Source organism: Takifugu flavidus, chromosome 6 (assembly GCF_003711565.1).
Source record: "Takifugu flavidus isolate HTHZ2018 chromosome 6, ASM371156v2, whole genome shotgun sequence".
In the NCBI taxonomy this organism is placed as follows: Eukaryota; Metazoa; Chordata; class Actinopteri; order Tetraodontiformes; family Tetraodontidae; genus Takifugu; species Takifugu flavidus.
In genome coordinates, this window is record NC_079525.1 from 5,707,685 (window position 1) to 5,722,619 (window position 14,935).

The window sequence follows — 14,935 nt, forward strand, 5'->3', positions numbered from 1 at the left end:
CGGGAAAAAAAAGCTTCAGTGACACAGACAGAATCCTCATTCAGTCTTGCTATCAATCAGAAGAGGACAAAATTGTTTATTTCCGATGAATTTGTTCCGGAAAGGTGATGTTTATCAATAAAAGATGTGTTTTGATTGATTGCGGGTTTTATGAGCGACATGTATAGGTAGTGAGTGGTTGAGCGTGCTCCTCTCTCTCTCTCTCTCTCTCTCTCTCTCTCTCTCTCTCCTCTCTCTCTCTCTCTCTCTCTCTCTCTCTCGCTCCCTCTCTGCCCCCCTCCCTCTATAATATCCAGTCCTGCAGTGGCAGCAGTGGATCCTCTCGACGCTCCCAGGAGCAGAGACATCTGCGGAGCGTTACAGTCAAAGAAAAGCTGACAGACACACAGAAGAGCCTCCCGCGGCATCAGATCCCACAAAGGTGGATGGACGAAACCCTGAAACTGCTTAAAAGGCGTTTTGGAAGCAACTTTGACTCCCTCACCATCTTTTTCCCCCTGTTTTTTATTTGGCTGATCAGCACCAACATGTTCAGCCTTTCAGCACTAAAGAGACGGTCAGTAAACAATGACTCCATTAGCTTATTATCCAGTGAGTGTCAGATCTGTTAAGTTTCCTTTGCTCCTTTTTAACAGTAAATCTTTGGTGTTTTGGCTTTTAAAGGTGCAAATGACTCTCTGTAGCGTGTAAATATGAGATTTGATTTTTATTTTTGCTCAGAGCAACACTGTCTGATTCGTGAACTGCTTAACGTTTAAATTTGGAGTGTGAAAATCAGTTCTCACCTTTTTTAATGCTGAACTGCGATCCAGTTGTTCCCGGGAGAGATTTCGCTGATGTTATCTGTCAACTGTGTTTCTTTAAACAGAGCTAATTGCACCCCCACGATAGGACCGAAGGTGTGATGACAGTTGAGGAAGGTCTGCATTAGTTTCTCTCCCTGGAGGTGGAAAAGTCTGTTAAATGCTGCTGGTGGATAATCGGATAGGCGGTCCCTCCCAGGAGCACTAACGAGATCCATGTTGCATGAAGAGGTTGATCAACGTCATTATCTCGCTGACTCATGGGATGTGCCAGAAGAAGAGCAACCCTGATGTATACACACTTTAGCGCAGAGGTGGAGACCGCAAGGATAGAACATGGAGCCTAACGTGTTGCTTTTGCTAAAGACTTCCAGAGTTTGTGGCTTTTAATTTTTTTTTTTCTGGGATCGGGAATGGGTTTTGATGAGGACCAAAGGTATCCGGTGCAGTAAAGGTTACAGTCCAGAGACCTTCTCACCCATCGTCACTGCTGCCTCTGGGAATAGAGCATGGATCTGTCCCAGCTGTCGGACCGGAGCTTAGCTGATGCCAGCTTCTCCCCGCTGCAGCAGAATGACCACGCCGAGCTGAGGCTCAACCACAGCTTCCAGAGCTCCGTGATGCTGCCCTCCACCTTCAGCTCGCCCACTGGCTCCCTGAACCAGCCTCTACCTTCTCTTCTGCCCTCTTCCCTCATCTCCTCCCCTTTGGTCACCTCCACCCTGACTTTCCAACAACCACCTGCCTTCACCTTCCATTTGCAGTCCCCTGCCTCTTCTCCACTATCCCTCTCTACCGTTTCTCCAAATGACTTGGCAGGCATTGGGGCCATGCTCCTCTGGACTCTTCACGAGCCCAGCACTATCGCTCTGACCATCATGTACTCTATATCCTTTATTCTGGGATTTGTCGGGAACCTAATGTCCCTTCGTGTGCTCACCAACAGGCGCAGCCGTCGACTAGCCTCCGTCAGTGCCACGCGCAACCTCCTTGTGAACCTGGCGGTGTGTGACCTGGCTGTGGTGTGCGTGTGCATGCCCATCACTCTGGGGAACCAGATCTACACCACCTGGGTGTATGGCGACCTCTTGTGCCGGGCGGTGCCGTTCACGCAGGCTGTATCAGTCTCCGCTAGTGTGCTAACGTTGACGGTGATCAGTGTGAATCGCTACTACAGCGTTCGATCGCCGCTGAGAGCTCGCTCCATGTTTACCCGCCGGCGAATCCTGGTCACTGTGGTGGTGGTGTGGATGGTGTCTTCCATCATGTGTGCACCTATTGCAGTGATGAACCGGAGACAAGAGATCAGCTTTGGGACGTTCGCCATTTTGGTTTGTCGGGAGGAGTGGCCTCAGAACCGCCTTAAACAGGGGTAGGCGCTTCCTACAATGTGTGACATCATTAATCTGCTTTCTTCTTCAGGACTTTTGGAACCCTCATATAATCCATGATTGTAAAGCCCAAACATTCCAAACATAAATAGGCAGAAGGAGAAAGGAAAAAGACTGCAATGAATTATGAAGTGTTTGCCTACACGTCTACCCGTCATCCCCTTAATTCTGCTCTCAACACCGCTACATCCCAGAATAATTAGCTAATTCAAACTGCAGCAGCCACCGCTCGTCTCGTTGGTTTTTTGTAGAACCTGCAGGCTGGCACTGTGAATGATTTGAAGCCGTTCTGGGCCTGAGTCTTCCCCGGGGATCGGAGGAGTGTGGCCAGATATCTGATTATTTATCTGATTGTGTGACATCAGGAAGGTTGTTTTTCTGGTTCGGATCGAGATGGAAGCAGAGCCGTCTGGGTTCACGCTATCAAACTCATAGGTCGCTTTCAGGCTACCTGCAATGGCAAAGACAGCTGATGGCCTGGAGAACCGCACGTTGTGCAATTTCTCAGCCAGGATTTCATCCATGGTCTGCCAGATTTTGTAATTTCTGCTGTGGCCAGGTCCGTTGATGTTTAAAACCTTATTAGAACTTAAGAAATGCCCTTAACTAATGAAGATTCTGGGTGAAACGCTCAACAACCCCTCATCCAAGCTTCCTGCAGCGGCGCCCCCTAGTGGCTAGGGTCTGTTTTAGCACACACATGTCTATTTTTGACTGTTCCACCCCTCTGTTCAAACTCTTCCTCCTGTTTGACTGGAGCTCTTTTGCCTGTGGGCAGATTTTGAGCTCATCTGTACAAACAGCAACAGGAACTCTCATAAAATACCAATAAATCCAGCAAAGCACTGATTTTCTTCAGCAGCATAAAAATGCGGGCGGCATATCCTCTCTTCATCAGGAACAGACGTAGCTCACGCACGGCCCGTTAGCTCCCAGCAGTCATTGACGGACACGAGCAGCTACAGACGACTTGCAGTCAGATGGTGTCTGCGGCGGATTTGCTATAAATCCCAAACAAATATCCATTTACAAGTGAAACCTGTTTTTTATGGCATTCCAACTGTTTGCACTTACCTAAACCAAGCTTACAGTCGGCCTTTTCGACTGTTTACACTGTTTTCTGCATTCTATAGATGGATGATATAAAAGATGTTTGCAGCTCCCCCCCAAATATGAAAGAAAGTATAAACTGAAAGTGCACATCAGATTTAGGCAAAAGACACTTGTTTGTTTTATGTTACAGCATCATTCCAATTTTATTACCTTGAGTCTATGAATATAGAGCGAGCCATCGTAACAGATGAATCACAAGGATCTACAGTAACGGCATACAATAATATCACGTCTTGAAGGTTTGTGCTTGGATTTCTATCCTGAGAGGACTCTGAGAGGTGACTGATGGCGCCATTATTGCTTCACCGTAGATGCAATCACTGTCTGTGTCGGGCTCGATTCACCAGAGAATCCATCAGATCGTATGTTCTGTAACAGGTTTAGACTCCATACAGAATCCAGTTTGTGCTGACCAGTTTGTGATTCAGACCGGATAAAAAAAAAAAAAAAAAAGTCCCACGCAGGTCCGGCATTTCCATTTTCACAGCATCCATTTTTCGTCCCACTTTCACGCCTCATTGCGCATCTCGTCGCAAAGAGGTGGCGGCCGTGTTTACTTCTGCCTGCACGCCGCGCTGCACGTGATGTTATTGCTCTTCTTTAGGTCGCTTCAAGGTCGACTGATTTAGGTCGCCTTTTAGGAGACAGTCCACAAAAACTAAGCAGGAAATCAGCCCTGAGCATCAGGGGCTGCAGAGTAGCTAGACGCTGGTTGCTGCATCGATTGCTGGGAAAACATTAATAAGATGCACATGCCGCACTGATTGCTGAGCTTGGACGACTATTTATTACACAATTCGCCTCCTGATTCTATTATGAATCGATAAAAGAGTAATAAGGAGAGAGGATGTAGTTGAGGAATAAAGTCCTGAGTGAAGTTGTGTTTGGAGGACGTAACCAGGCCACATTTTCTGTTTCCACAGATATAACGTGCTGCTCTTTGTTATGCTCTACTGCCTACCAGTGAGCTTCAACCTCACCATCGGCTTCCTGACCGGCAGGAGGCTTTGGGGTGGAAAGAAATCCACCTTCGCCGATCTCGACCCCCGCAGCCAGGCTCTTCACGTCTCCCGCCTCAAGATGCGGCAGAAAATCGCCAAGATGGTGGTGTGCCTGGTGGTGCTGTTTGCCGTGTCCTGGTTGCCTCTGTACCTGGCCGACCTGTGGATCGATCACGAGCAGATCCCGCAGCCGTGGCTCGTGCAGACCCGACCTTTTGCGCAGTGGCTCGGCCTGACGAACTCCAGCCTCAACCCCATTTGTTACTGCTTCATAGGGGACCTGTACCGCTCGGCGAAGGTGATCCGGATGCGGTACTACCAGAAAGTGGCGGCTCTGTTTGGCACCTCCTCTTTTTCCACCTCAGCTGCTCCAGTCGCCGTGATCGCGGACAGCAAAGTGACTCCTGCCAAGCACCATCACATCTCCGCTGCCACTGCGTCCACGTCCATGGTCACGGTCCCCGGGCTCCTGAGGCTCGCGAGCGGTCAGGTGCTGGGGCAGAAGGTGGGGCCTTCTGGGTCTGACCACAGCATCTCCGACTGGTGCCAGTTCAGTCCCAACGTTGGTGACGGTACCTTATTCTCCTGCCAGCTCCGCACGGTCCAGTCCGGCAAGCGAGCCCCACCCACTAGAAGACACTCTGTGAATGACAATACCAGAACTTTTGTACTTTTAGGAGTCAAGTCGGTTGAAATGAACATGTTGCCTTTAAGGAGGCATTCAGGGGACAGGATATATGGTCTGACAGCTGATAAGAGAGACATCATTACCGTAGGGAAAAATGCTCGCTGTTACTCTGGGCAGAGCAGAAATAAAACATCACAAGCAGCCTCACTGGTAGGAGACCAGAAGGAAGGAACAGATATGACCAGCCTGTGAGAGTGGCACACAAACCAGCACATCCTTCATGTGGCGTGAAGAACCTGAAATCCTCACAGCCAGCAGACTCATATGTTTTTTTTTTAATTTCCCAGGACCAAAGTGGCCTGGTCTGACTTTGTCCTTGTGATATTCCCTCGCTGCGATGGAAATGAGCCAGAACGGCAATAAGATCGGGTTTTCCAAGACAGATGGTGGGGGCATTGATGGAGTGGGCCCCTGTGGGGGGTGAACATTGCTTCTCCCCAGGTTAGAGGGCCGGTTATTGTTCCCACAGAGCGATTTAAGACACTGAACCGACAACTCGGTCACTTTGTAAAATTCTTCATTTTCCTTTTGTTCTGGCTTTTTCAGAATAATGTGGGCAATGATGGTGCGTTTATAGTCGCAGGTACTTATCAGGGAATGTTTGTTGTATGTATGTATATGAAGCAGCAAAGAAAACTCGAAATCCAGTAAATGGCTTTATGTTGCACATGTTGCTAATGGGTGCGTTTAGCCTAAACTCAAAACAAGCAGGGTTTGTTTACAAAAAATTTACAGGGGGTCCGAATGCCCTGCTAACAGCTTGATGTGTTCTTTAATAACGTGTTGTTTTTTTGGTGGTCATGAAAACCTAAAATTAAAGCAGTTACACAAATGAACAACCTTCTCTGTAGCAATAGAATTCTTACGCCAAACTCTGTGTGTCTCCTACACTTGGTAAACACTTTTTTTTTTGGTTCTTGAGGACATTGAAACCTCCATGAAAAAGAGACTGAACAAGATCAGGTTAAGTTTTACAGAAACTTCCGCCCCTGATTCTTCCCTCTAGAGCAGGGGTGGGCAAATCCAGTCCTCGAGGGCTACAATCAAGCCAGGTAGACGATGGAGTTCCATTTACCTTACCTTCTGCCTGGTAAAACAGAAAAGCCAGCTTGAATCCAACCCTCAAGGACTGGATTTGCCCTCCCCTGATGGGCAAGTCCAATCCGCAAAGGCGGAACCCCAGGTGAAGCGTTGTGTGCCTGTAGGATAGAAAATACGGCACGGCACTAGCCCTCGAGGATTGGACTTGCCCACCACTGCTAGACAGTTTTAGTTGGAGCTATCGGCGACTCTGGCAGTTTTGATCCGATTCAACTGAACCTGAATGTAGAAAACTGTAGAAATAGAGAACAGAACCAACATGCAGCCCAATTTATATTTACACAAGAATGTTTTAACCCAACATTTGGAAGTCGCACGCACTATCATGTTTGCTAGCAAGTGACAGTCAAACAGCTGGCATTGCTGAGACTCAAGGTCAGCCCTAATCATTTCGATGTTCCAATCCAAAGCATAGAAGCAACAGGCTGCTCTAACCTCTCTTATTTCTTTGAATGTTTGCAAATCTCTTACGATAGCGCCACCTGCTGGCACGGAGTGTTTGAGCATGCTTCTGAAGCAAGTGGAGATTCTCATCTGCAGTCCTCCCTGTATGTTCAAATGCAAATGTCATGGACAGAAAGAGGGAAAAAGAAGTGGATTAGCAGAGTAATTCCATCTTCTCCAGCTCTTGTCCAGACCCACCTGAGGTCAAGCCCGAAGGACAGACCTTCTAGCCCTACAGACGAGGAATGCTACTTTGCTTCCTTGATGCTCTGTCCCTTCCTGACAAGAACATCTACTACCCAATATCTTTAACAATGCCCATTTGGAGGATCCTGGGTGGGAAGATTAATGCGGAAAATAGCAATAAAACCCCCCTCCGGTCACATTTTTTAGCACGTTGGCTGACCTGTTGAGTTGGAAGACAAGGCGGTTTTGTGTCACCAAGTCGGCGGCAGAAGCCAGGCCATTCCCCGTGAAGATCGTGGCCTCGGGTGGGTTAGAGAAGCGTTCGGTCACAGACGAGAAAAACATCACCAGGGTTTGCCTGGAGCGACTCAGAGAACGACTCGAGAAACTCCATCGACTGCTTTGTAAAAGCAATTAAACAGCAGCCGTGGAGATTAAGCTAGTTGGAGCGTGCGGAGACAAACGTGAAGTTAAGGATATTTAAAACAAACTCCACCCCATCACCATGGTGACCATGGTCACTCCAGAATCCTTTCAGCTTAAAGGTGCACGCAATAATGCTTTTCACAAACATTCTCTCCAAAGAATGTCACTCCTGACACGTATGGATTTGCAGAAGACAGCTGCTGATTTGTGGATGGTGGAGCCCTGAGGCATTTATGGAAAATATCCACAGAAATGTTCATATCTGAAGACAGAATTGCTGCCTGTTAATTAGCGCGTCTTGTTGAGTTAAAACAGGGCGACAAAGACACCGCGCAGCATAGCGCGAACCAGCTAAAGCGTGCACATGTGCTAATTAATGTGCGGGCTGCTCCCGCTTGTGCACCAGACAAAGGTGGCGAGCAGTGTGAACATCAAGCAGCTAATCACGCTCTTTTTTAGCAGCGAAATGAAACAGGGTGCAACACTTTAAGGCATCTGAATGTGTGGAAATGCTCCTCCTCCGAGCTATCATCGTGCTAGGATGCTTTCTCCATGACATCTACCTGTTTTAGTCAATACGTTCACTTAAATTATCGCATTTGCTGTCTCATGAAAAAAAAAGGAAATGTCAGATCTGCTCACATTTTTAAAATGTCCCTGATTCTTATGAAAGACCAGAATCACTTGAATAATAAGGAGGTTTTTTTAAATATAGAGGAAGCACTTAGCTAAAGAGGTTGTAAAGAACAGAGGAAGGGAAAAGAAAAAGAAAATGTCAGCACCTCCTCGGATCATTTGTCTAATCCTCTTTTTTTCCTCCTCTCAGGCCTGATTAAATCATAATGGGGTTTTTGAATTAAGTTATGAGTGGCTCTTGTTCCCCATCCGAATAAGTTGCGGCAATGTTGAAGGAAGCAGAGACGGTCGGGTCCTCTCAAGTAGACCCACGATTACAGAACCTGATCCACTTCAGACATGTCCGCTCCGAAAGTTTGTTCCAAGTCCGCCCGTCCAGCAGTTATGAGTTCCAGCTCTCTCCCTGACGGGGGTCCGATTTTTCTACCCAAGAATATTAAACTTTTGGCAGCACCGTGTAGAACGGCATGTTCCCGCTAAACCCTCCAAAAATCATGAAAATGAAATTTTATTACAGCCTGGAAATAATGTACGGTAAATGAAGCTAGTTTACAAAAAAAATCTCCTCATTTGCACAGATGGTAATAAATATATTGGCACATTTTTACTGGTATGTAATCCACCGTCGGTTTATGCCGGATTGAGCCAGCTGTTCCGGCTGTCGCTCCTGTTCCATTACGGGTAATCAGATGGTGAACAAAAACGAGGCTCACTGCGATGGATTTAATACCGTGACAGGCTTCATTAGCTCTGCCTGAACATGATGCTGGGGCTTCGGCGCCGCCCACGGCTGAGTCATGGCTCGCGGCCTCGACTCCGGCCATTTTCACCCCGGGAATCCCCGTGCCAACGACCTCACTTCCTGTTTGGCTTGGCCGATTGAAAGCCAATTTATATAAACGCTTATATATAACCAGGTCTTTGGCTGCTCCCTGGATTGTGTTGCCATCAGCTCTGCCAGAACAGCAACAGTGTGTGTGTGTGCGTGTAAACAAACATGACACCACAACACTAATAGTAATTACTATTTATTTAGCACATTTTAAAGGCCACTCAGGCGGTTTGATATCTGATAAAATGTGCAATTACCTGGGTGCAGATTTGTATTGGTGGTTTAATCAGTGGTCCTTAGGGAACCTGTAAACACATTAGTCATGTGACTGGGCGAGGCGCAGGCCGTAAACATAATAATTTAGTTCTGAGTGGTGCAGGTTCCGCTCCGCCACCACAGAACCCACCCATGTGACCCAAGTTCTTCTGACCGTCTTCATGTTGCTTCTTATGCCAATGACGCCGCTGAGTTCCCTTAAAAACGTGAAAACCGAGTAAAGATAAGACGCGCGCACGAGGTCCATTAAATGGAAATGTAATCCTACATTTTTAATGTTCAAGGTCACGGGTTCCGGAGCTCCCCAGCCTTCTGCACGTCTGCACAGTCCTCCTGAGACATAATTAAACCAAACCTGGGAGTAATTTTTCCGCCAACTGAATGCAGAAGAGATAAACCAGCGCGCGTCGGCCAGCTCGCGATGCAGATGTTCTGCTGAGTTTGTAATCCAGACGTGACAGGCCGCTGAATTCAATGACTGCAAAGTGGAAAAAGCGATCAATTATAAGTTAAACAAAGAGAAATCCAGGTCAGGGCCACGTTCTTAAGTGCCCTTTCAACAAAAATTTGCTCCCAGTGAAGAAATAATCATACATTAAAGTTTATAGACTCGTTTCCTGACTTTCACCTGCTTTCACTCCATATTCTTCTTCTTCCTGCTTGTTTTGGTTTCCCGGTAACCAGATGAGGGCCGTGTACCATTAGGTCGGGGCGCACGCTCCGTGCACAGACGCAGGCGGTGTAAAATGATGCGAAAGGTTAAAGATGCGACACACGCTGGCAAACCCGTGTGTACCATCTTATTTTCCTCTGCCTCTGACATGATTCAAACTGTTTTTAAATGAGGCGTTACTTGCAGGCTGTGTGATGATGCGTCTCACCTTGGGGTTTCCTCGCAGGATTTCAGGGAGTTCGCCCGTTCGTGATCTAAACTATCGAGCACAATGACGCACGCTTAGAGACAAACTCTGCTCGAGTGCTCCAGTGAATGGAGGCGGCGGCAAAAAGGCATTAAAGCCCCTTCAAGAGCCTTTGACAGCATCAGATGAGCCATTTTATTCTGTAGAATGCAGGAAAGGCCGGGACAATACACGCGCACCCCCCCCCACAGCACAAAAATGGTGCTAAATATCCCAGAATGCTCCGGGTGGCGACCGACCGCCAACAAAATAAACCACGGGTCATTTGTAAGAGCAGCTTACTGTGACCTAGAGACATTTAAACTCCGCGTCTGATGCTAATCTGGGGCTCGTAATAGCCGCTAGCTCATTTCCATGCTAAATTAGCGGTGGATGTTGTTGATGCTGAGCGAGAAAACAAAGCATCAGTGAGGACAGTTAATCAGTTAGAAGATTCCAGCCAAATGCTCAGTGTTTGTTACGCTATCCCCCAAATCCTCACCCGCAGCTGTGCTAATGCAAGTTCCCCGGATGCTTTTAGATATCTGGAACAAACAAAACCAGTTTGGTACGGCTAATAAACACCCAAACCCAATAACATTTAAAGCAAGTACCTGCGTCTGTCCCTTTCCACACAGTCCTGACTTGTCATGCAGCATCATCATCACGCTCCATCTGCTAGGGCTCATTATTCTGCTGGGAGGTGATTGTGACTGATGTTAGCATTGAGGCCTGGAGATGGCCACGATTCCTCGGAATCCTTTGATGTGATGATAAATTTGCCTTTTGTGTGGCTTTGTTGGTGCTCTAGCCGCGTTCTGTTGGGATGACCTGCTGGCAAGTGCGGTCCGACTGTTTGGTTCTTTTGGCTCTGCTGGTTTCCCTGAATATTGATCTCAGGGCAGCGGCACTGACTGCTACCATGCTGAGATTGCAGATGTAAAAAATTGGGTTTTTATGAGGATTATACCTGGCAGGACACTGCAAAGTGACTTTTTCTCCTCGTATTTTCCCGTAAGAATCGCGATCCGACTTTCCCTAAACCCATCCTCCCTTGCAAAAAATAAAGCAAACGAACAAAAAAAAAAACATGACCCCATCAGATGATGAGATCGGACCAGACAAGCAGGACGTCATTGTCCGAAATTTAATTTAGCTCAACAAACCAGCAGGATTATCCTGCTAAATTAAGGATGATAATGTGAGCCTGGCGGTTAGCGTTTTGACTCCGGGAGCCAAACCTCCTGCTGCTCGCAGAAGCGCGTTTCACCACTTTTTCAAAGGTGGGCTAAAATTACCTTTAGGAGTTGTTTTTTAAAGGAGCTCTGGGCATTTGTTTAGGATTTTGGTCCTATTTCCAGGAATATCCGCGTTAGCGTCATAGTGATTTATCTTCCAAATTATACCTCAGCGGCTTGCCTGACCTTATCGAACAGATCCTCGTCGTTGAGGAACCTGAGGGCAGCAGATGAATTCATTTGAAGGACTAGATCAAGCTTGTGAACTGTAGCCTCAGCGTGTGGGACCACCATGTCAGCATCCGCCAATGCTAATCCACTCAAGAATCGGCAGAGTGGATCCCTCCTGTGCGTAACAAATAGGTGGAAATGAAAAATAAAAAAACCCCCTGAGGCCTGGAGCTACGCCGGCAGGCTTAGCCTATAAAACCACTCTCGATTCATCACTTCCATCGGGGCTCTTTGGTGTCAGGTTTTGATGCAGAGCGTTGCCTTGGCGCCGTTATTAGACGCAGGGGGCTTTCATCTGATTCCCTCTGGCCTCAAGTGGTCAAATTAAGGCAGCCACGGAAGCATAACATGATGCTGCCAAAGCTACCTTTAATCAACCTCTTTTAAGATTTATGTTTGGGCTTTTTCAGTTTTTATTAAAGGCAAATGACATGCTAATGTCCCAACCTGGATTTGTACTGCAGTCAGGGGACTGTAACCTGCTAGCTAGAATGTTAGCACTGAGAATGCTAACATTCCAAAGAACTCCTTAAAGCAGCAACCTCTTTGTTACCGATTCAGAAGTTTCAGTGAGTCTGGAAAGAAAAAGGGTAACAAAGCTGTGATGGAGCCAGAAACGGTGGAATTGAGTTGTTTTTGGCCCCAGCTGCACATGTTAGCATAACGCAGCATCACGCATTTTATAATTGTCTCCATCAGTACACCATCACCTCCCATCTGTCTCATTTACAGTCTGGAAAACACGCGGAGTCGACTTCCTGAATTTGAAATGATTCCAGCAGGCAGCCAAGCTTGTAAACTCACACATACACTTAAAATAAACTAAAATTCAATGCAGGCATGGGTGCAGCCGATAAGGTTTTCTTATTTTCTGAAGCAGTACAGCAGAGATGGGAACTACATTTATCACATTTTGTATGTGTATATGTCTATGTGTATGTGTGTATGTGTGTGTGTGCGTGTGTTTCCACATGCAACAGAGTGAGTACTGGAATATTAATTTCCATAAGCAAAGAAGGGCCATTTTTGGGAAGTAAGAACATTTGTCAGATAGAAAAATCAATGTGTGTCTGTGTGTGTTTGTGTGTGCGTGCCTGTTTTTCTACATATGTGAGGTTCATTTAGGGGAGGAACTTTCCTTATGGGTTTTGGGGTCTACAGGAAATTACTGTGTCAGAACACAAATCTAAATGTAAATTCACCCAATGTCTGAATCTTCTTGCGCCTGAATTTGCATCCACGTTTGTGTTTGCGATGTTGCCTTTTCCTGGTTTGTGTGAGGCCAAAATTAAAATGCAGACATTAGCTTTCAGAGTCAAGATTCAGCTAACTCACAATTCGAGGTTTAAGGGATTAGCATAAATAAATTTGCTTTAGTTTTAGGCTGTTTAAATCACAGGACCCCACAAAGATAGCTACACAAGGTTAAATGTGTGTGCGGCTCGTCCGATGACAGCAAACTTAAATATTCCTTATTGATGGACTCAGTCTAGCTTGAAGCAGAGGAGAGAGCTCCCATGGCAGCAAAGGCTCTGGCAGAACATCGCCGCGTGTCACCTCATCAACAATGTCCGATGCAGAATGTTCAAATCTAGTGAAGTGGAAAGCACAGTATCTTCTGACTTTGTGCCAAGAGAAGGAGGCAATCTGGTGGAACGGGCTCAGTCACAAAATTGCTCCCAGAATATAACCGCTAACAGAGACTAATGAGCTTCAGTAATAGCCTTTTCCTCTCTTTGGGTAAAAATTGAATAAAGTACCCTTTGCTGCAGATGAATGACTGTAATCCTGCAAGTTTCACAGGTGTGATTAGTTGTTCTGCAGTAGAATATTTGAATGTTCCAGGGTTCTTAGAGAACATAAGAGATAAAGGCTTTCATCCCTAGCGTGACCCGATATATCAGATATTAGCAACAGGTTAAAAGAAACTGTAGCAGAGTAACATTAGCACAAAAGCAGGCGGTGCTGCCGTTCAGCATGTTGTTCCATCTGTTTGCCTTGAGATGAAGTTAGGTGTAAAAAAATGTAATATATAATATTATATATGTGTCCGCGAGAGTGTTGGGAGCCGAACTGCACAAAAATCTAATGGGACCTCTCCTTGAGCCTTGCAGAACTTTTCAATTCTGAAAAGAATGATGTATAATGATGAATGGCTGCAGTTAGCAGAGGATTTCTCTGTATTTAGTGGCTCATTGCAGAGCTTCTGTTGGCTTATTGCTAATTGCCAGATGAGGGACGTGAGCTCTCCGCTGTGGTAGCACCGGGTTGTTTTTAAAGGCTTCATAATGATGCATTTAGGGACCTTCAATTATTCAGTCGTGCACAAACAAACTCCGCTCAGCTTTTCAGACACCCAGGACATCATCAGTCATCAATCTGCCTGATTCGCTTCACCCTAACTCGTGATAACAGTAGAGCTCACAATCAAATGTGACACTCAGGAGCTTCTCTTACGCAGGTTGAAAGGTTTTTCTTCCTCAGCAAACACACAAAAGAAAAGTTTTTGCATGTGGAAACTGCACCTTAAAATTAATTAAAAGGTAGGACAATAAGAATGAAAGTTCCCAGGGCTGCCAAGGGAGCCCTGTTGCCATGAGAACGGCATGCGAGCTCCCATCGCCAATTGGATTTGGACCCTAACAAGGTTGCCTGTACGTGCAATTATGAGTATTTATTGGTCAGATCAGACGTGACCATTTATCCTGTTACAGTGACATCACACGATGTCACAAGGGTCCCTCCCCGTCTCACGTGGTCGCAGTCACCGAAGCATGTGCGCGCAGCTTTATTGTATATTACAGAACACGCGTCCTGCATGGTCACATGATTCAAATGGCCTCATTGAATTGTAACCTATATTCCGTTCATTGATAGTTTTTTATTTCATTAAGCTAACACATCTTTCAGCACCTCATCTGATAATGGGAACAATTGGAAAAACACAGTGACGGAGACACTAACTGGCACAATTCCCAGGCTCCCGTTGGGTGCTGCTAGAAATCTATATCCTCTTTTACTTTCTTGCTTCCTCTTGTGTTTAAACTGTGCTAAAAGAATGGATGTTTGCACTTCCTGTGCAAATCCTCTTGCTTCTAAAAGCATAGGAAAACGAATACAGCAAGGATAAAGTGGCCATTGGTGTTAGCTTATTGATGTAGCCAAAAATGCTTTATAATCCATCGGAGAACATGCTTATGTGATGTGATGTTATGTTATATCTTGTGATGTGATGTTGTGTTGTGTGATGTGATATTATGTTATGTTATTATATATTATTTTATGTTATGTTATATTATGTGATGTTGTGTTGTGTGGTGTTGTGTGATGTGATGTTATGTTATATTATGTGATGTTATATTATATTAAGTTATATTATGTCATGTGATATTATGACATGTTAGGTTATATTATGCTATGTGATGTTATGTGATGCCATATTATGTTAAATGATGTTATGTGATGTTATGATATGTTAGGTTATATTATGTTATGTGATGTGCTGTTATGTGATGTGATATTATGTTATGTGATGTTATGTGATCTTATGTGATGTTATGTGACTTTACGGATGTTATATTGTGTGACATTATATTGTGTAATGTTATGTTATATTATGTGATGTGGTGTTGTGTGATGTTATGTGATGTTATATGATGTTACGTGATGT

General features: G+C 45.7%; 1 protein-coding gene and 1 long non-coding RNA gene across 3 annotated transcripts; one reads left to right on the forward strand and one right to left on the reverse strand.

The window, feature by feature from the left end:
• Positions 1 to 306: 306 nt before the first annotated feature.
• Positions 307 to 5,835, forward strand: LOC130526836 (neuropeptide Y receptor type 2-like). Its single transcript, XM_057034806.1, has 3 exons — positions 307 to 556; positions 869 to 2,175; positions 4,231 to 5,835. The coding sequence occupies exons 2-3, from the start codon at positions 1,313 to 1,315 to the stop codon at positions 5,186 to 5,188; spliced, it is 1,821 nt and encodes a 606-aa protein (XP_056890786.1). The 5' UTR covers positions 307 to 556; positions 869 to 1,312; the 3' UTR covers positions 5,189 to 5,835.
• A 2,969-nt stretch (positions 5,836 to 8,804) lies between these two features.
• Positions 8,805 to 9,987, reverse strand: LOC130526927 (uncharacterized). 2 transcript variants are annotated; one of them, XR_008950893.1, is made up of 4 exons: positions 9,526 to 9,987; positions 9,166 to 9,375; positions 9,028 to 9,094; positions 8,805 to 8,926 (listed from the first exon to the last, which is right to left on the reverse strand). It is a non-coding gene; the product is annotated as an uncharacterized LOC130526927 (long non-coding RNA). The 2 variants fall into 2 exon arrangements; XR_008950892.1 differs by having other exon boundaries at positions 8,805 to 9,375.
• Between the last annotated feature and the right edge of the window lie 4,948 nt (positions 9,988 to 14,935).

Bases quoted from the DNA above. Each gene is read 5' to 3' on its own strand.
- LOC130526836 (XM_057034806.1), top strand. From the start codon at position 1,313: ATGGATCTGTCCCAGCTGTCGGACCGGAGCTTAGCTGATGCCAGCTTC. The intron at 2,176-4,230 runs GTAGGCGCTTCC...CTGTTTCCACAG, and splicing joins CAGAACCGCCTTAAACAGGG to ATATAACGTGCTGCTCTTTG.